This window comes from Diachasma alloeum, unplaced genomic scaffold (assembly GCF_001412515.2).
Source record: "Diachasma alloeum isolate Michigan unplaced genomic scaffold, Dall2.0 Dall_scaffold_00325, whole genome shotgun sequence".
In the NCBI taxonomy this organism is placed as follows: domain Eukaryota; kingdom Metazoa; phylum Arthropoda; class Insecta; order Hymenoptera; family Braconidae; genus Diachasma; species Diachasma alloeum.
The window spans coordinates 900,156-920,408 of NW_021680464.1; the positions used below are offsets into that span (position 1 = coordinate 900,156).

Sequence of the window (20,253 nt, forward strand, 5' to 3'; positions counted from 1 at the left end):
CAACTGCAGATAATTTTATCATCAGCAAATTCGCTTCGGCCATTTTTGAGACCACTCTAGTGCTCCGAATTGCTCGATCGACCATTAATTTCCTCGTGAATTAATGGTCATTATCAAAAAGTGAATAGTAACGCAAAAATCATTGCTGCATTCAGTAGTTAAGCCCTCAAGGGTGAGTTACGACAGGCTGTGGATCAATAGCACTGGGCCGATGGAATGAAGAATCTACTGTGCTATTTGTTTGTTGCAGGGACCATCAGGAGTAAATAATGGCTGATTTCCTGGATTCGGAGGCCGAGGAGAGTGAGGCAAGTGTTTTTTTAATAGTCTCCTAATGAATGGCACTATCTCCGAGGTATCCGTTAATTAATTCGATGGGTTTTGGGGGTTTAGGAGGAGCAAGAGTTGGATCACAATGAGAGGAAGAAGCTGAAAAAGGTTAAGGCTATGGAGGAGAGCGACGAGGACGACGAGGATGATGAAGATCGAATTAGGGAGGAATTGAAGGATTTGATTGATGATAGACCCATTGATGAGAGCGAGGGGGAGGACAGTGATGGCTCGGAGGGAAAGAAACGCAAGAAGAGTGATGATGAGGACTTTGATGATCGACTTGAGGACGACGACTATGATCTCATTGAGGAGAATCTGGGGATCACTGTTGAGAGGGTGAGCACAGGGGAATTTTTTCATTCAATCTTCTTTCGTCTCTCTTTACTAAATAGAGTAAATCTCTTATTTTTTTTCGATTCAACAGGATTTTTTGGGTTAATGAATCTAGGGAGGAATTAGGCTATCAATTATTTTAGTCATTTTGGACTTTTTTGAATGTTTAATGACTCATTTAATTTTCAATGAAATAGAATAATTTTCATCCAGGGGAAATACAGTCGTTCCCCTTTGCCATGAGCCTGGACTAATCTCAGTTGATGAATATGATTCTGAGTTATGAATATTACAGTGAGAGAAAAACAGCAGAGATCTCAAACAAGTCTTACTTGCACCAAAAAAATTGTTTGTTAAAAATGATCAACAATGGACTTGTTTTGTCCCAAACAGGCGAAGCATGCGGCGAGGTTGAAAATTTTAATTGCAACAATAGATTTAGTCTTTTCAAAAAAAAAAGATTATTCTCTGTGCAGACAAGAAATGTAATTATCAGCACTACTTCTCCGTTATCCGATGCTATCACAGACAAAAAATGAGGTCTTAAATGAAATAATAATAGTGATATGACAGCAACCTTGTAACTTAGGGACAAAATATTTTGTGATAAACTTTCCTCTATAAAATATATTTTTATCCAAAACGGCACTGTCTTGTATGAATGATTCGCCTGTTGAGACAGAGCAATTATTTTTTGGTAATTTTCAACTAACGATTTTGCTGGTCCAAACAAGACTTGTTTGAGAACTTGTTCGTTTTTTTATCAGTGTACAAAAAACTTCATGAATGTTCATTTTGTCCATTTCATTCTCCCCTGCATGAGGCCGCACCACAGAAAGTCCCGGAACTTAAAATAGTGTAAAAAACAGTGGAATGTTGGGAGAAAATCTAACACTTGCGAAGTCTTTCGAAAATTCTTGAAAATTCCAGGATTTCTCATAAAAAAATCAAGATTTACAACGGTTGTTTTTTATGTTTACTCTCATTTTTTAATTGATTATGATTAGAATATCATCGAATGAATTTGTGAGCAAATCATCATCGTTTAGAAAAAATAAAAAGCAAGAAAGGCGAACAACATTACAAATAATAGGAACAGCATATGAGTTTTTTTGTTTTAATTACTCATTGAATTACTTAATTCTTTCCCTCAATGCTAAGCCTAGATTGAGTTCAGTTTTTTAATTTATTCCTAAATTCTCAACTCTGGAAAAAATGAAATATCTATTTTGTTCCAAGAAATTTTCTAAAGATTCCCAAAACTCCGTAAAATATATGTCTCAAGAATTATATTTCCTAAAAATGATTAAAAATCTCAATTTCCTTCAGAGACTCGAAAATATTGCTGTTTTCCAAAAAAAAAAAAATCCAGAAAAATTTGACAACTAGTTGGCATTTTTATATGATGAAATGTGGAGTTTAAGTTCTTGAAAATTTTGTGTCGTCTAGAAACGATTCAAAAGGCTGAAACGAGTACAAGATCGAGAATCTGATGACGAGGAGGAGCATCATCCCGGAGAGGAGAGGGACGCCATCGCTAATGAGCTGTTCGAAGGGGGATCTGGTGATGTGAGTATGAAAAAATTGAATGTACATCGCAATTAATGTTGAGATTCTAAATATATTGTATTTGTTTTTGCTGTCGTGTTAAGGAGAGGGATGCACTAGTGGTAGGTAGAGCTTGTTCTGCACGCTTCATACAGTTCCAAAGAAATTTAATTTTAAAAAAACTGGAGAATTTTTTTGTCATTCAACATTGAAGCTATTTTAATAAAGAGAAAATTTAAGAGAAATTTTCAAGACTTTTTTGGTAACTGACAGAAGGTTTACAAAAAATGTCACTGACATTTCCTTGTAAACGGATTCATTATCGCAATATAATTGAATAGTTGATTACATCTTCTGAATATCAACAAGAAATTATGAATAGACAATGAAGAATGAAAAGAAGACCAAAACCAGAAAGTTTTGCTACTTTGTCAAATAACCAATCTTGATGACGAGTAATTTTAGCAGGAAATTCCTAGAGAAAAAAATCTCTCGGCACTTCCCTCTAAACGCACTCATTATCAGCATATGATTCAATATCTAATTGCATCTTCCAAATATCAATAATAAACCGCAAATCAACAATAAAGGACAAAATTACAGAATTTTCCTTGCCCATGAAAAAAAAACACATTTACCGACAATTTACTGACACTGGCTAACCATCGATAAGTATTCAATTGTATTTTCCATTCCCTCCAATAACGAAGCCTTCCCTCCCCCCAGGAGGATGAACGGCGCAGCGAGAGAAGCCACCGACAGGAGCCCGAGACCTTCGACGAAGAGGGAAGCGAGGGCGAGTACTCAGACGCCGACGACTTCATCGTGGACGACGAGGGTCGCCCCATAGCCGAGCGCCGACGAAAGAAGAAGCCCATCTTCTCGGACGCAGCCCTCCAAGAGGCCCAGGACATCTTCGGCGTGGACTTTGACTACGATGAGTTCGGTAAATACGACGAGGCCGGCTACGAGGAGGAAGAGGAGGAGGAGGAAGACGAGTACGTCGAGGACGACGGCGAGGGCGAGCGCCCCAGACGCCCCAAGAAGACCCCAAAGAAGAAGCCCACGAAGAAGAGCATCTTCGAGATCTACGAGCCCAGTGAACTGAAACGTGGTCACTTCACAGACATGGACAATGAGATCCGAATCACAGACATTCCGGAACGAATGCAGCTCCGATCGATGCCAGTGACATCTGTTCCAGAAGGATCCGACGAGCTCGATCAAGAGGCCGAGTGGATCTACAAGCAAGCTTTCTGCAAGCCAACGATATCCGTTCAGGACGCCCACCTGAACGCCGAGGCCAAAGATCGCGCGCGCAAGGGTCCCCAGACAGTTGGAAAAATCAAGAAAGCCCTGGACTTCATGAGAATCCAACACTTCGAGGTGCCCTTCATCTCCTTCTACAGAAAGGAGTACGTCCTCCCAGAGTTGAACATCAACGATCTCTGGAAGGTCTACAAGTACGACGCCAAATGGTGCCAGCTTCGTCAGCGTAAGGAGAACCTCCTGGCCTTATTCGAGAAGATGAGGAACCACCAGTTGGATCTGCTGATGAAGGATCCAGACGCACCACTCCCCGACTCCGTGCGTGTCATCAAGGACGAGGACATAGAGCGTTTGAAGAACGTGCAGACTAGTGAGGAATTGAACGATGTGCATCAGCACTTCATGCTGTACTACTCCCACGACATCCCAGCTATGCAGGAGTCTGCGAGACAAAAGGAGAAGGAGGCTAAGCGCCAGGCGAAGATTGCTGAGCGCAAGCAGAAGCTGCTGGAGGCCGAGGAGAACGGTGAGGATCCACCCCCAGAGGAGGAGATCGAGATCGAGGAGGAAGAGGAGAACGACGAGAACCTCAAGCACGCAGTTCGAACAGGCCCCTACGCCATCTGCAGAAAAGCAGGTCTGGACACTTTTGCCAAGAAGTTTGGACTGACCCCTGAAAACTTTGCTGAGAATCTCCGAGACAATTACCAGCGTCACGAGGTGGACCAGGAGCCCACAGAGCCACTGGTTGTGGCGCAGGACTTCGTTGGGCCGAAGTTCAAGTCCCCTGAGGAGGTCCTCAAGGCTGTCAAACTGATGGTGGCTATTCAGCTGGCTCGAGAGCCCTTGGTCAAGAAATCGGTCAGGGAGATGTACATGGAGAGGGCGAAGATCAGTGTCACACCCACCAAGATTGGAATCAAGATGATTGACGAAACTCATCCCATCTACACCATCAAGTACCTCAAGGACAAACCTGTTCGTGATCTGGTGGGTGATCAGTTCTTGAGGCTGGTGATGGCTGAGGAGGACAAGCTCATTACACTGACGATGAGCAACACCATCGAGGGAAATACCAGCAGTAATTACGTGGACGAGATGAAGCAGTTGTACATCAGGGATGAGTTCAGTAAAAACGTTCAGGACTGGAATAACCTTCGAGTTGGAAGTGTCGAGATGGCTCTGAACGAGATGGTGATACCAGCTCTGAAGAAGGAACTTCGTGCTAATCTCATTGCTGAAGCCAAGGAGTCAGTGATGAGGGCGTGCTGCAGGAAGATGTACAATTGGCTTAAAGTGGCTCCCTTCACGTGTTCATTTCCTGAAGAGGAGGACGACGAGTGGGACACGAGCAAGGGACTCAGAGTGATGGGAGTCTCGTACGTACCTGACTACTCCCAAGCAGCTTTCGCCTGTCTCATAGCCCCTGACGGTGAATGCACAGACTACCTTCGTCTCCCCCACCTTCTGAAACGCAAGAACAGTTTCAGGAAGGAGGAGAAGGTCATGAAGGAGGCAGACCTGCTAGCCATTCGTAATTTTATAGCTACGAAGAAGCCCCACGTTGTGGTCGTTGGTGGAGAGTCCAGGGAAGCTCTGATGGTTGTCAACGACATCAAGGAATGCATAACAGCTCTCGTCGAGGAGGAGCAGTTCCCAGCCATCAGTGTAGAAGTGGGGGACAACGATCTAGCCAAGATCTATGCCAACAGTAACAAGGGAACTGCTGAGTTCAGGGACTACCCTAGTCTTCTTCGAGAGGCTATATCTCTTGCTCGACGTCTTCAGGATCCACTCGTTGAATTCTCGCAATTGTGCACTGCTGACGATGAGATTCTCTGCCTTAAGTACCACAACCTCCAGGATCAACTGCCTAAAGAGGAACTATTGGAGAACATTTACCTGGAGTTTGTGAACAGAGTCAACGAAGTTGGTGTTGATGTCAACAAGGCAGTGCAGCAGGCGTACGCTGGCAATCTAGTGCAATTTGTCTGTGGTCTGGGCCCAAGGAAGGGCCAGGCTCTCATCAAAACGCTCAAGCAGACTAATCAACGGTTGGAGAACAGAACACAGTTGGTTACTGCCTGTCACATGGGGCCAAAGGTCTTCATAAACTGTGCTGGCTTCATCAAGATCGATACGAATAGTCTTGGGGACAGCACAGAAGCCTACGTGGAGGTACTGGACGGTTCGAGGGTCCACCCTGAGACGTACGAGTGGGCGAGGAAGATGGCGGTTGACGCACTGGAGTACGACGACGAGGACGCCAATCCTGCAGGGGCAGTTGACGAAATTCTCGAGTCCCCGGAGAGGCTAAAGGACCTCGATCTTGACGCATTCGCCGAGGAGCTGGAGAGACAGGGATTCGGCAACAAGTGTGTGACACTTTATGACATCAGGGCTGAGCTCAACTGCAGGTACAAGGACCTGAGGACACCGTATCAATCCCCAAGCCCTGAGAAGCTGTTCGATATTCTGACTAAGGAGACACCAGAGACTTTTTACATTGGAAAGAGGATCGAGGCGATAGTCACGGGAATCAGCAGGAGAAAACCCCAGGGGGAGCAGCTGGACCAGGCGAACCCAGTGAGGAATGACGAGACTGGACTCTGGCAGTGTCCCTTCTGCCTCAAGAATGACTTTCCAGAGTTGTCTGAGGTCTGGAATCATTTTGACGCTGGAGCTTGTCCTGGAAAAGCTACTGGGATCAAGCTGCGTCTTGACAATGGGATCTCTGGTTACATTCACATTAAGAATCTTTCTGATAAACATGTGGCGGATCCTGAGGAGCGAGTGGCCATGGGTCAGACGGTCAACTGCAGAGTCATTAAGATAGAAGTCGACAGGTTCAGTGTCGAGTGCACAAGCAAGAGCAGCGATCTCGCTGATAAGAATCACGAGTGGAGACCGCAGAAGGACCCCTTCTACGATAATGAAGCTGAACTGAAAGATATGAAGGTGGAGGATGAGACGAAGAAGGTCAAGCAGACTCAGACGTACGTGAAGCGTGTGATTGTCCATCCATCATTCCATAATATCAGTTATTCAGAGGCTGAGAAGCTCATGAGGACGATGAAGCAGGGGGAGGCCATCATAAGACCGAGCAGACAGGGGGCGGATCACTTGACAGTTACTTGGAAGGTAACTGACGACATCTATCAGCACATAGACGTCAAGGAGGAGGGTAAAGCGAACGAGTTCTCCCTGGGGAAGAGTCTGTGGATAGGGTCTGAAGAGTTTGAAGACTTGGATGAGATAATTGCGAGGCATGTGAACCCCATGGCAGCTTATGCTTCAGAACTACTGGACTTCAAGTATTATAAACCAGGGGTGAATGGGCTGAAGGACAAGGCTGAGGAGATTCTCAAGGCCCAGAAGAAGGAGAATCCTGGGGGAATTCCTTACATCGTGTCAGCAGTGAAGAAGTGTCCGGGGACTTTTCTCCTGTCTTATCTGCCTAGGGACAGGGTCGTTCATGAGTACGTCCAGGTCACTCCAGAGGGCTTCAAGTACAGGAGACAGATCTTTGGGCGGGTCAATGATCTCTTCAGGTGGTTCAAGGAGCACTTCAGGGAGCAAATACCTGGACAAAACACACCCAGCACTCCCAGGGGTGCCCAGACTTCCAGAACGCCTTATCACACGACTCCAGGGGTCGCCATGAACCAGGAGGCCATTCACAGGGTCGCCCAGAATCTTCCACACCATATGCTTCATTCGTTGTCTCAAGTGGCCAATCAGACTCCTCATTATCCTCCACACACTCCTGGAGCTGCTGGGGCTGCTTACGTCTATCCAAATACTCCGTACACACCTTCTGGACAGACTCCATACATGACGCCATATGCCACCCCTAGGAATCATCAGTTCACACAGCCAGCACCTCCTCATCGGTCCACTCCCTCGCACAGACCCACTCCCCAGATCTCTGCTGCTGCTCAAGAGGCCATGGACTGGAAAAAAGCTGCTGAAGCTTGGGCTAGGCTCAAGACCACTCCGAGGTACGATGGAAAAAGATCTAGAACACCCTCGAACAAGTCCCCCAGAACGCCACAGACTAATTCAAGCCCCAGGTCCATGTCTCTCAGTGGAGACTGCACACCTCTCTGGGACGAGAGCTAGGGAATTTAATCATAATTGTCGGAATCAATTTTTTGTTTCATTTCGAGTCGTCTTTCTCTGTTTAGGTTGTCTTATTTAGGTTTAGACAATGATTATATTTTGTATAATGAACGTGACATGATAATAAAAGTCATATTTAACGCGAACAGGTTAACATTGCTGGTCCTTATGGATTTTTATCTTATTTTTTGAGAATTGTTTCGTGTGAAACAATAGGCGCTTCCGTTGTCATTTTTTTTTAATAGAATGATGAAATACGTGAGTTAGATAGAGTATATTGGAGGTGTATTTTTTATTTTTAAACATGAAAAACTAAACACTAGAGATAATTGAAGAAATGTCTGCGAAATCTCATGCAAAACTTTGAACATGTTTTCTTTCATTTTCATTCTTTTCGACATTTGTAGCTGAATCCGAGCTTGGATCAAAGCTCAATTTCACACCAAGTTACCAGGTATTTTGACATGATTTTCTATTTTCAATTGTTGAGAAACATTTAAAAAACTCAAAGAATAAACTTTGAATTTTGAAATTACATTTTTCAATTCGTTTTAAATTCATCTACCTATATTTAGAATGTTCCCGGCAATCGATTCCATCACGGAAAAAATAAATTTCAGAACCATCGAAAAATTTTCCTTACTTATTATCGAGAAAAATGTTTTAAAAAAAATCAGGCTGCAAGATGTACTTTGGACGATGCTCATTAAGTTGTTTAAAACTTTCCTTGGATTATCACAAAAGTGTGAAATAAACGACAAATTCATTTGGACATCACTGTTATTCATATATTATCTCCAAAATGACAAAATATAGAAAATTACAATTTTATTGGCACATAGACACGAAAAGTACTGCTCAAATTCAAAACAATAATCAACTGAAATTCAAAGAATTACATGGTCGACAACTGGTCATCGGACAGCACATCATCACGATAAGGCACATTGATTCGATAAGTGCAGGTCAGTCCTGGAGTCTGTCCCTTCGAGTTCTCTGGACGACTGCCCCTGGTGTCTTCACGATTCCTCCCCCTGCTCTTCCCATCCTCCTTTCCTTTCCCAGGAGAGCTGCCCTCTCCCCTCCTTGCCCTCCTCCTCTTCACCCTCAGCTCCCTCTCCACTTCCTCGGGATCACTGGAATCATCCTTAACATCCCTCCGGAGTCGCCTCTTACTGGTGGATCTCAAGGGTTTCGTCACCTGTTCCAGCTCCACTGGACTCTTCTTCGATTTTCCTGCTCGATCCTCAGGTTTCGACAGGCCCTGCCCTCCCTCCTCCGTCTTCCCACTCTTGTCACCCTTCCTGACACTAGTATTGTTCAAGGCTGAACTGACAGACGTGTCCTTGGCACTAGTGTCTTTCCTCCTCGAGGAGTTCTGCGAGAGGTCCTTCCCACTCGTGTCTTTCCTGAATGACATCTCCATAGAGGAGGGAATCGAGGACTCCTGGGTGTTCCCCGGGCTGTAAACAGGGGTATTATCTTTCAGGGTGATCCTCTCCCCAGTCCAATAGCACAGAGGAGGCAGGATCCTCCTCCCCCTGGAGCTCGTTGGCACCCCAATCATGTCAATAGTCGCGTTGTGATCGGTCTCCCTCTTCTCAGGACTCACCTCCTCGATCAGTCTCCTCCACTTCTCACAGAAGTGATTGATCTTCCCAGGACATCCCTTCAGGCAAAGCTTCTGGATCTCCTTGGGCACTGTGTGCTTGGTATCGCAGAGTTCCCCCGTCAGCTGATAAAACTCGTGGCCCTCGGTCTCAATGACCTGTGGATTCACTCGTCTAAGGATGAAGTCTGTGGAGAACCTTCTGCACGCCACGTGTCCAGCTTCATTCAGCAGTTTTCCCTCGAAGATCAGTCCGCAATTACCTCCCACCTTCCTCACGAGCTTGGGAAACCACGCGGTGAGGACCTTTGGATTCGAGTCCGTTCCAAATTCCCCCTTTTTGGTAGAATCTTTAGTTAGTTTGGACTTTCTAGAGTCTTTGTCCTTCATGATATCCTCCAACTCCACTCGCAAATCCTTCTCCTCAACTTCTGCAGGAGTCAGTTTCACCAGATCCTGGGAAGAGTCCTTTTTCGATGGATTCTGATCCTTTCTCGATGTATTCTGGTCCTTATTGGAACCCTGGGAAGACGATTTCGTTAAGGCTTGAGGAAGTGTCACTGACACCGTCTCAACATCAATCACAACCGGTTTCTTCTTCTTCTCTGGAGGGGTTCTCTCCAATGGCACCGCCTCAATGTCTACTTTAACAGTCTCAGGACCGTCGTCATTGAGAGCAGGTTTCGAACTGTTCTGGTTCTCCTTGTTGTCACTGGGGTCCTCCCTCCTCGTCTCCTCTTTCCTCGTCTTCTCAGGAACAGTGGGAAGATCCCTCTGACAGTTTCCCTTCAGAAAATTTCGTTTTATGCAACCATCCGGGGACTTCAGAACCTTCGCATTGGCTTCCTGCAGAATCTGTCTCTTCGCTTCAGCCCTCTTCTGGGAATCATCCACAAGTTCCTCGTCAGTTATACTCACACTGGAATCGTAGTTATCAGGCTGGTAGCCCCGATTATTCAGGGGAGTTTTCTCCCTGGGCCTCAGGAGGTGAGGAGGCGGTTTCAAAGGTCTTCGTTCGTCCTCAGTCAAACTCATAGACGAGTCGTAGCTCATGACAGGTTGTCCAGGTGCTTTCGATGTTTTAGTCTTCTGAGATTTTTTCTCATTGACTTGAGGCGGTGAATACACGAATTTCTTCTTTGGGAAAGCCCCCTCGTCCTCACTCTCGCTGACCGTCAGCTCAGTATGTCTTCGACGCTTCTCGGTGGATCTCAGCTGATCCAGGGGCTTCTCCCGGAGTCTCAGAGGTAATTTCGGTCTTCTGTCGTCGTCAGAGGCCTCGTCGAGCCCATCAGAGCTGTCGTAATCGTCTTTCGAGAGTTTTCTTCTCACTGGAAGGTTTCGTTTTCGGTGATGAGGCTCGGGGGCCTCTGGGGGATTCGGCTTCTGAGGATTCTTCGAAACCTCCTGAGGATGGGGCACTGGATTATCTCGATGGATATACGTTTTTGAGGGTTGAGGCCCTTGGGGAAGAGGAACTTCAGCCGCATCGTCCGGCTGATACGACACGACGAATTTCAAACAGTCATACATCTCAATCATCTTGTCGATGTACTCAATCGAGCATTTTCTGCTCGTCAGATTCTCCAGGATTATTTTCAGTTTATCCTCCTGAATGATGTCCTTCAAAGACGGCATCCCCCGTTTTCCAACCGAGGATGGAGTCAGTGAAGCTGCTGAGCTGTTCATCTGCTGGGTTTTTATCTTTCCCACGAACTTGTCGATGGTATCGTTGGGCTCCTCTCGATCACAGCTCTTGGAGTTTGTTTCTTTCGAGCAACAGCAGCTCCTGTTCTCTGGTAATCTCTCAGGGACTGGTTCTCTGATGGAATTCAGACGTCTCCTGGGGCTCAACAATTTTTTATCCTCCTGTAATGCCTCGGTGGATCGATCTCGCTTGTCTCTGGTCGAGTTCAGTCGTTTTCTAGGGCTCAATGGATTATTCTCCCTCAAATTTTCTTCGGGAAATTCGTCTCGCCGGGATTTCATCGAAGCTGAGTGCTTTCTGGGGCTCGAACGGAGGATCTCAGGGTCTTTTTTTTCATCCCTAGCTGACGTCAAACGTCTTCTGGGCCTGCGAATCTCGGTGATGTCCGAGATCTCACTCTGCAGGTCGTCGTCACTGTCGGTGACTGGTGTGGGCCACCTGAAGCTCTCCCTGCTCCCACCAGCCACGAAATTACTCCAGACCTGGTAGACGTTCTCCCAGTCGTCGGGGAATCCGTTGTAGAATTTTCCTCTGATGTAGTCGGGGAGCTCGTGCCTCTCGTCGTAGATGTTGCCATGCAGGTGGTAGATGTGGTTGAAGACTGATTGCACTGAGACTGAGGAGAGCCTGCGGATCACTGGTTTGCTGCGAGCTACTCTCCCACACTCCAGGGTGCCCTTGATGATGAGCTGGCCCTTGTCGTTGAGAACTGGTCTCCATTTGGAGAAGATCCTGTCTGGCTTCACCTCAACTCCTGGTTGATGATCTCTGCAGTTCTCCTTTTCGAATTCTGTTGGGTAGAGGTCTTGCCCTGAGGAAGAGCATTTTATCGAGGAGATGACACTCTGGGCGGGGAATCCCTGCTCCGTTCCTGACCCACTCGTGGGGGCGAATTTTTGGGGCCCTGGACCTGCTAGGGAGTTCCTTCGGGACGAATGCGCCAGGATACCGATCGTCTTCGGTGGAGGCATCAGGACTCGCTCTTCTTGGGAGGGTTTTGTGGGGAATTGCTTGACACTGGAGGTCGTCATCCCCTGGGGGATTTTTGGGGGGTTTGAGCGACTCTGAATCATCTTGTGCATGTTACGGCTGGAGGCCAGGACGTCACTGCCTATTCGGGAGGAGTGCACGGAGAAACCCGCGCAGCTGGTGTCCAGGGGGTCAACGTTGATGCTGGAAACGCTCGGCCATGACGGGTCCGAGGGGTTGATGTCACAGGGCCTCTTTTGGAGCTGCATCTTCAGGAGCTTCACTGCTCGCTGCAGCTTCTTGTAACGCTCCTCCTGCTGGATGTTTTCGTAGGTGTTCTCCGAGGGGATCGACATCGCGGGGGGAGGGCCACGGGGGGAACAACCTGGGGAGGTAACGAGGGGTTAGCAGGACATATTGACGATCATTCGTGGAGTGTAATTTTTTTTATGACATTGTGGCACTACACTGAGAAAATAAATGCTTTGCCGAGTATTCATTTACTTGAGAGAAGTATTAATTTTTTTGATGACGTATTTCGCCAGTGGAGTCATTCCCAGGCCATCCTCAGTAGGTTTCAATTATGTCAATTGTATTGCTCTAGAACATGATCATGCTAGTTATGACCTCGAGTGAACTCCCTCAGTAATTACCAATATTGAAAAATTAATCGAAATTCTTCCTGCTAGAAAATAAGAAATTCAGGTAAAATTAATAATTGTGGAGAAGTTCGTTGGCAACAGTCATCCTCTAGAGCAACATGATTGTTGGAAATGAAACCTAATCAGACACACCTGAGAATGGCTCGATTGGAGAAATGCGATTTTGAAAAAATAAGTTCTTCTCTCAAGTAAATGAATATTTGGATAAAATTTTTTTTTTTCTCAGTGTATGACAATTTAATCAACGTCGTAATTATCTCCCTAATAGCCCCTGACTTTTTTAATGTTTTTTTTTATTTTACTGCATGGACTCTTGTGGAATTAGTTTTCACGTTGATAATTGTTCTACTAGGAGATTCGTGGTAAAAAATTTCAGAGCAAAACAGGGTGACTTCGTTGAAAAATTCTGTTAAGGGGAGACTACTATGAATTTTAAAAGTCACGGGCTATTGGAATGAGATTTCTCATACATTGAAGATCGATTATATATGTCTAAAAACGAATGATTAGTGCAAAAAGATTAAGTGTTTACTGTTCGTTTCCCCCGCAGACGTTTAAAATGTCAAGAATAGTCCAGGGGCTCCAATTTTTGAGCTACAAAATTGGTTTTTTGAAATTCAACTCCCTGGGTCTCCCCCTGCGCTATCCTCTGGACTTTGGATTTTGCTGTTTCATTTTGTGTTCAATTAATCCATTGACAAAATCTTCTCCCGTCAAAACTTCTCAATAATTTTTCATTCTACTGAATGGAAAATTATTATTCTCATTAGTACTCTCAGGAATAAAGAAAAGTTAATAAACAAAAGTTCGGCATTTTCCTTGTTTTTGGAAGACAATTCTAACCTCAAAAAAAATGTTTGGGACTATGGGAGATATTGTTCAATAATTCCGTTCCATCATGACGATTTTATTTAATAGAGAAATAAAACTAGAATAATTACAATAAATCTAAGAATACTTACATCAAAATACCCTTTTTCCGACTGAATAGTTATTTGTTATGACTCTCCAATCGTTTTTATTACGCTATTCTGACGGGTTCGGACACCGGAGAAACGGCGGGAAAACAGAGTAATATCAAGCATTCGGCGGTTTCCGTGACGAAAAACCGAATGAATCGAAACGACTGCGATTAGAGGGGGTCGTTGAAATTGTATTACAAACGACCCCCACTCCCCCCGGAAGGGGGGGTGTGGCGGTGGTGGAATGCTTGCGAACAGTCCCTAATCACATGGCCAGTGTCTGGGGAATTTCTGGGGGACGTGGGCTGTCACCTTGGCAACAGTGGTTCCAACTGTTTTTTCATTCGTCGGTTTGCACATTTTCAAATGTTTGGCCGTTGCGAGATGCCAGAGGAAAGCCACTGAAGGGTTGGAGGTGCCAGGACTGTTGTTTTACGGTGTTTGTATTCGCAGTTTTAATTGATCATTTGCTTGGAGATATCAAACGACGATGGATCGACGGGACAAGTGGAAGTCCAAGCCTCGAAATTTTGAGAGCGAGGAGGCAAGAATCCTTCGCGTTGATCAACATCAGGCTCGTCGTCAAACCAAGAAGGAGGAACAACTCAATCGGCTGAGACAGGTTTCACCAGCTCAGGATGACGAAGGTGAGTTTTAATAGAAAATGTCAAGTTAAATGAATCCTGCTCACTGATCTGTATCTCGGGACCAAACGATGCGATTTTTGTTAATTAAATTTCATTTGAGATTGAAAAAATATCTTCAGAATTACGAAAATATCGTTGTATTTTACTGCTCATCTTGAGTTATTGGCGGTTGAAGACCAGATGTCGTAGCCCCTTCTGATCTGCATAAAAACAATGAATTCAAATCACCTTTTCTCATCAATTTCACTGAATTCTGTGCAACAACCCCAGAATGCATCGATGGGGAGGGTTGAGGATGATTTAATGTGGTGGTGAATGGAGCAAAACGAACCGTATTTAACCGTCATTGATTGGAGAACGACAGAGTGAAATTTCGCGTTTTTTTTTTAATTTTCAAGGCATTTTTTTGAACTTGAAATGAGACCTGATTCAGAAACCGAGGAGGATGGGGTAAAATGGACACATTTGTGTTTTTTAAATGTAGATGACGGCTTGAATTGTTCATGAAATTTTTTTTTGTCAAGGATAAGAACAATTCATTCTCTTTGTGATGGGGCTAAAATGATCTCAATTAATGAATCTGTTTCTGAGTTATAAATATTTTTTGAGAAGTGAAGTGTCCATTTTGCCCCACTCTCCCCTATTGGAGATGGTCCATTTTACCCCACTCTCAGTGCCCTAAATGGCGGAAATTTTAAAAAAGTGGGCGCAGAATGTTGACGGATATCCAGGGACTGGGACATTTTTTTAACATCTCATCCAGTGCTTGGAGATGAACATCATAGCTTTTGTAAGCTATTGGAATTCTCAAATACTTTTGAATATAAGTGCACACCCTTGCGATAGGATCTACGAGTAAAATAATCTTGTACACCAGTCTCATTCTGGAGCTCTTTGGAGTAACACCGAATAAATCAGTTCTCTGTCTAAGTCCTCTATTATTTACTCATCCCGATGCTACTTTACAACTTTCATTCAAGTCCATTTAAATACTGCATTGCTGAACATGTTGCAATGATTTTATTACTCCAACTCTTTGAAGTTTGGACTTGATTTTCAGCTCCGAATCGTTGAAAAAGATTTTGTTCAATTAATTAAATGACTATGTAAAAAAAATTAATTTAATTGGGAATTCGCAAGAATAAATTATTCTAGTCGAAACTGATTTTAGTGTTTGATGAATATTTCTAGATTTATTGGAGATATTGATGTTTCTGTAGAAACCTCTTATGTAGACCTCTTATGTAATCTCTTATGTAGATTAATGGGAGCGACCAAAAAGATCGTGACAAAAGAAATTTGAAATCTCCATTAGATTCAAAGATATTCTAAAAAAATGAATTTTAAAAAGAAATAGAATGAAAAATAGTAGGAATATGCAAGGGAAAACACTCCAAAACACTTCTAGATGAAAATTTCCCCATGTCCATTGGATTCAAAGATATTTTCTGAAAAAAGGGTGTAAAGAGAAAAATTTGGCTCTAATTTCATAGGAAGATTCATAAATAAATTAGAAAGTGTCCATTACTGCAAACAAAAACCATTTCTATAAATAATTGTGAAGGATTCATTGTACACTTCAGAAATAATTTCAACTTCGTAATCAACTTATTTACTTCATTTATTCATTTTTATCTCTTTTTATTTTGGACTTATATCCAAAATTTTTCTACAAATTTCCATAAAAAAACAAATCACCGAATCACTTCTCGAAAAATCCAAACACCCCCGAAAATAAAAACCTCCCCCTTGAAAATTTTCAGAAGAGTTCGAGGACACCCCAGAGGACCGAGCAATTCGCCTAGTGAAATGGAAGGCAGAAAGAGACCTAAAGAAGAAGCTAGAAGCAAAGAACAAGCGTCCAGCCTTCGTGATCGGCGTTCCCCACCACAACTTCTTCTCGCCAGTCTCCAAAGACCCCCCGAAACCCCACTGCCACAAGAAGCCAAAGGGCTCCTCTCCCCCAAAGCGAGTAACAGCTGTAACAGCTCGTCGTCTCGCCGCCAAGCAAGCGGTGAAAGCCACCACATCAGGACCATCGAGTGCCTCCCAGCCCAGCACCAGCACCGGAGCCACTAGAATCCGTCCCCCCAAGACTCCAATGACACCTCGCCTCACCAGAAGTCGTAAGAAAGCCCTGGAAGTTGAGAAAAAGCCTGAAAAGAAGCCCATAAAAAAGGAGTCCCTGGCCCCAGAAAACTACGAGTTCAAGGGCCCAACGTTCGCTGAGCCTATTCCCCTCTTCGGAGCAGTAATCGTTCCAGGCGTGGACACCAACCTGACCTTCACCCTGACCGACAATTTCAAGACGATAAAAGCTGAAAAGACTCCAATAGACACATTGACAGAGAACAATGGAGAGACTCCTCTGGAGTCATCACAACCTCCAAAGGAATTTCCCAAAAAACATTCCCCAGAGAAAAAAACAGCCAAAAAGCCGTCTCCAGAGAAGAGAACTCCCAGAGAAATTTCCCCAAAGAAGAAAACTCTGAAAAAAACATCCCCAGAGAAGCTGCCCCCCCGAAACTCAGAATCTATCACAAGACAGGAGTCATCCCAGCCCTGTGACTCCAGCATCGAGAGTGTGATCCTGCGGATGTCCTCCCAGTTCGAGCCCCTGAAGCCTGCCGAAGACATCACCGAGGAGAAGGAGAATGTGAACATGAACTTGGACCCTGACCCCTCCAGGCTCCTGGATCCCGTACCAGCCCAGTTCTCCCCCTTCATCGTCACGAGTCGAGGGAAAAGCAGTGCCCGAAAAGAACAGAAACAACGTCTGAGTCTCCACAAATCCTCCCCCAAGGACGACATCCCCACGAAGGACTCAGTGATGCAGAATTTGAGTATCTCAGTAGAAGAGGAGAAGAACACATCACAGTACTACAAGCACCTGGTGGAATCTGAGGAAGCGAGATTGAAGGACCTCTGCTCGACGTGGAAGCCCCTCCAGGAGGACCCATCCACCCCAGAGGACGGTGTCTACATGATAAATCAGGCAATCGGTCAGACCAACTTGTTGATAAGAAAGAAATTCGAGAGATTCAAGACTTTAGTAAACGACTGTGAGACTGGTATGGGTGAGCAATTGGTGAGATGTGCAGATCTGCAGGGCTTCTGGGAGATGATGCAGATGGAGATCATAAACTGCAACTCTCGATTTACGAAGCTCGAGGAGATCAGGGGGAAGGGGTGGCAGGAGGACGATGAGGTTGTGGTGCGGAAAAAGGCAGTCCAGAAGAAGAAGTCAGTGGTGAAGAAGAAGGTGGAAGGAAGGAGTAACATGAGAGCGTTCATAGAGGCCCAGAGGAAGAAGAAGATGGCCCCTGAGGGGGCTGTGGAGGAGGAGAACCCAGAGGTGAAGGAGCCACAAGTAGATCCAAAACCTTCAACTACTCCCAGAAAGAGTCTGCCAATGCCAGTGTCTCCCCACAGCAGAGCCAAGGTCACCCCACGTGGGGAGAGACTGAGCCTCTTGAAGCTGGTGCAGCTGACGGAGAGCGCCAAGAGGATGACCCAGAACTCCTTTGCAATGGTTAAAGTCAGCCAGAAATGCAAAACCCCAGAGGTGGAGCACGATCGCTCAATCTCGTACATAAACTCTGGCCAAACCCCTGGGAAGGGGATCCTTAAGAAGACTGAGGATGCACCAAAGAACGAGGGAAAACTCCCCAAACCCACGTACAAAGTCAACTTCAATGACACTGTTCAACTGACTGAGGTACCCGAGGATGAGGTCGATGAGGACGAGGAGAATAGACGTAGTCTAGCTGCTAGTCTTGCGAGAATCGAGAATCTGGACTTCGGGCATGACGATGAGGTCTGTGTCAACAAGAAACTGGAGTTTGATGATGATGATGATGAGGATGAGGATGAGAATGATCTCGAGGGGAATATTGAGCCCTCTGGGTCTGAACCGGGGGCTCCTGAGGGTGCCATTGAGATGGACGAGGGTCTTGGGATGGATACAAGTGCCTCATCTTCTCCAATTATTCAGATCAGTTCGGCATCACCTCCTGTCACGCTGATGCCTCCACCGACGAAAATCAAAACCCCGAAGAGGAGGAAATCTACGAAGACTGAGGACTTCCCAGTGGCCCCAATCATCAAGATCACTGAGGCAACGCCTATTCCGCAGCCTCCAGGGAGTCCTGAGTCGATGCCTTCGCCTGCAGACGTCAAGATCAGGAAGAGGGGAAAATCACGAAATAGTGGGAGAGCTTCTCTTGGCGGTAAAGTCATAGGGATTGCTGAGTCGACACCATCTCCAGCGACTCCGGGAAGCCCCACGAAACGACGAAGTGCCTTATTGGAGTTTGAAGAGATTGGACCAAGTCCAGTGGTCGTAGAGAGGAAGCCCAGGAGCAGACGCACTGAAGAACCGAAGAGTGAAATTCCAATTGTTGACATTACAACTCCTCAGAGTCCTAAGAAGAGGGGAAGGGGAAGGAGTATGAGTGTTGTGGAGCTGGCGTCACCCTCTGGCAGTGGAGAGAGGAAATATCTTGAGAAAAATGTGGATAGTCCACTCTCCGAGACGATTTCCACGCCGAAAACCCCGAGGAAGGGGAGGAAGAAGAGCGGCATCTCCTCGGAGACGGAAAAAACCTCGGGAAGTACACCTGTGAGACAACTTCGGAGTCGATCTGTCCTGGTCGACAACGTCACGTACAGAAAGCGCAGGACCTCCAAGCACGAGATGAATGGGGAGTCGATTCCTGCTGAGGAGGTGAATCATCACCACATGTCTGATAACAATGGGAACAAGGAGAACTGCTCTGGGATGGAGAACGTTACGTTTCAGAGCCCCAAGACACCCAAGGTGGTCGTCAGTCTGGATACATCGAGTGTGAGGAGGTCTGCTCGCAAGAGTGTTCGATTCGTGCCTGAGGAGGATTGCACCACTTGCAAACCTGTGCCTCTTACTCCCAGGAGCTTGAAGAATAGGGTGAGCTTCTTTGGCAATCCCGATGTTGTCTCCCAACCACTGCCCAATGGAGATTTAATGGCTTTTGATTCACCCAAAACTCGTGAGTTGTAATTTGAGTAATTTGTTAACTTGTTTCTTCGATTTATTGTGATTCATTGATTATCGTTAATATTGATGATTAATAAGGAGTGGAATAGGAAACTTGCATGAAGCTCAATTCTTTCTATTTCCCCTATTCTCACATTCCTCGTAACTTATGGATAGCTAAACAGCGAAAATTGTAGAGAAAGATTGCCTAGACGTCTTAGGATAATTAATTGAAAATCACTCGTTTTCGAGGCCGATTTTTCGGTCATGAGGTCACGAAGACGGTCAGGTAACGCTTTATTGTTAAAAAAAGCAGAGACTGGGGAGTTAATTAATGAGCAATATTTCAAACGTTCATGAATGAAAAATTAATTATTCAAATCCCAAACGTGAGATTAGAAAATTGAAAAAAAAATCATGCAAATTCCCCATTCATGAATTATATTTCGTGTCTTGCGTGAAATTCTTTTATTACTCGAGGGAATTTAATGAAAAATGGTAGACTTGCATTTTTGTGTTATTTTGATAAATAATGAACAATTTAGAAGTTACAGGCGATTGAAAATATGTGCCATATGAAATCATACTAGAATTAGATTTTTCATGATTCAAAAAATCAATGTTTAATGTCTCAATCTCATTAAAAAAATTTAATAGTGAAAAATAAAATTCATACAACAATCCAATTGATGCAATTGCTGTAATTAATGCTCTTATTTTATGTTACAGCTCGTGCAAGAATCAGGAGGTCCAGTACGAAGTAATTATGGGGGAGTAATAACATAAATAAATTGTACGCTTTTTTAACCTTCTACAATTATTAAAAATCTAATTTTCTAAGTAAACTATGCGTAAGTACAAATAGTAAAGGCTACGGTTCTATTATCCTAATTTTTATAAAAAATGAGCCGACATGTATAAGTACGAAGCAGAGGAGCAATTTATCGCAATTTAATTAACCGAACTGGCATGTACCGAACTACTGCGAAAACTGAATAAAATTTTAATTGTACTTTTATCAATTATCTCAATCGTTCCCAAAAAACAAGCCACAACTTCAAAATTTCCTTTCCCCAA

At 44.7% G+C, this 20,253-nt stretch overlaps 3 protein-coding genes across 4 annotated transcripts; 2 read left to right on the forward strand and 1 right to left on the reverse strand.

Moving 5' to 3' along the window:
• The first annotated feature begins 44 nt into the window (after positions 1-44).
• Positions 45-8,377, forward strand: LOC107040205 (transcription elongation factor SPT6). Of its 2 annotated transcripts, XM_015260171.2 has the most exons (6): positions 45-172; positions 251-308; positions 394-669; positions 2,116-2,235; positions 2,319-2,336; positions 2,941-8,377. In XM_015260171.2, exons 2-6 carry the CDS (start codon positions 270-272, stop codon positions 7,603-7,605), a joined length of 5,118 nt encoding a protein of 1,705 aa, XP_015115657.1. In that variant the 5' UTR covers positions 45-172; positions 251-269; the 3' UTR covers positions 7,606-8,377. The 2 variants fall into 2 exon arrangements, with proteins under 2 accessions (XP_015115657.1, XP_015115658.1); XM_015260172.2 differs by lacking the exon at positions 2,319-2,336.
• Positions 8,277-13,645, reverse strand: LOC107040206. The gene is made up of 2 exons (XM_015260174.2): positions 13,516-13,645; positions 8,277-12,276 (listed from the first exon to the last, which is right to left on the reverse strand). Exon 2 carries the CDS (start codon positions 12,245-12,247, stop codon positions 8,501-8,503), a length of 3,747 nt encoding a protein of 1,248 aa, XP_015115660.1. The 5' UTR covers positions 12,248-12,276; positions 13,516-13,645; the 3' UTR covers positions 8,277-8,500.
• A 231-nt stretch (positions 13,646-13,876) lies between these two features.
• LOC107040177 (titin) lies at positions 13,877-20,194 on the forward strand. The gene is made up of 3 exons (XM_015260130.1): positions 13,877-14,162; positions 15,926-19,189; positions 19,906-20,194. The coding sequence occupies exons 1-3, from the start codon at positions 14,006-14,008 to the stop codon at positions 19,938-19,940; spliced, it is 3,456 nt and encodes a 1,151-aa protein (XP_015115616.1). The 5' UTR covers positions 13,877-14,005; the 3' UTR covers positions 19,941-20,194.
• Positions 20,195-20,253: the final 59 nt, after the last annotated feature.

What these genes read in the sequence shown, in the direction of transcription:
- LOC107040205 (XM_015260171.2), top strand. Translation starts at nt 270, where the DNA reads ATGGCTGATTTCCTGGATTCGGAGGCCGAGGAGAGTGAG. An exon ending in CGGAGGCCGAGGAGAGTGAG is followed by an intron (nt 309 to 393) that starts GCAAGTGTTTTT and finishes TTGGGGGTTTAG; the next exon opens with GAGGAGCAAGAGTTGGATCA. An exon ending in TGGGGATCACTGTTGAGAGG is followed by an intron (nt 670 to 2,115) that starts GTGAGCACAGGG and finishes TGTGTCGTCTAG; the next exon opens with AAACGATTCAAAAGGCTGAA.
- LOC107040206 (XM_015260174.2), bottom strand. Translation starts at nt 12,247, where the DNA reads ATGTCGATCCCCTCGGAGAACACCTACGAAAACATCCAGCAGGAGGAG.
- LOC107040177 (XM_015260130.1), top strand. Translation starts at nt 14,006, where the DNA reads ATGGATCGACGGGACAAGTGGAAGTCCAAGCCTCGAAATTTTGAGAGC. An exon ending in ACCAGCTCAGGATGACGAAG is followed by an intron (nt 14,163 to 15,925) that starts GTGAGTTTTAAT and finishes GAAAATTTTCAG; the next exon opens with AAGAGTTCGAGGACACCCCA. An exon ending in TTTTGATTCACCCAAAACTC is followed by an intron (nt 19,190 to 19,905) that starts GTGAGTTGTAAT and finishes TTTATGTTACAG; the next exon opens with CTCGTGCAAGAATCAGGAGG.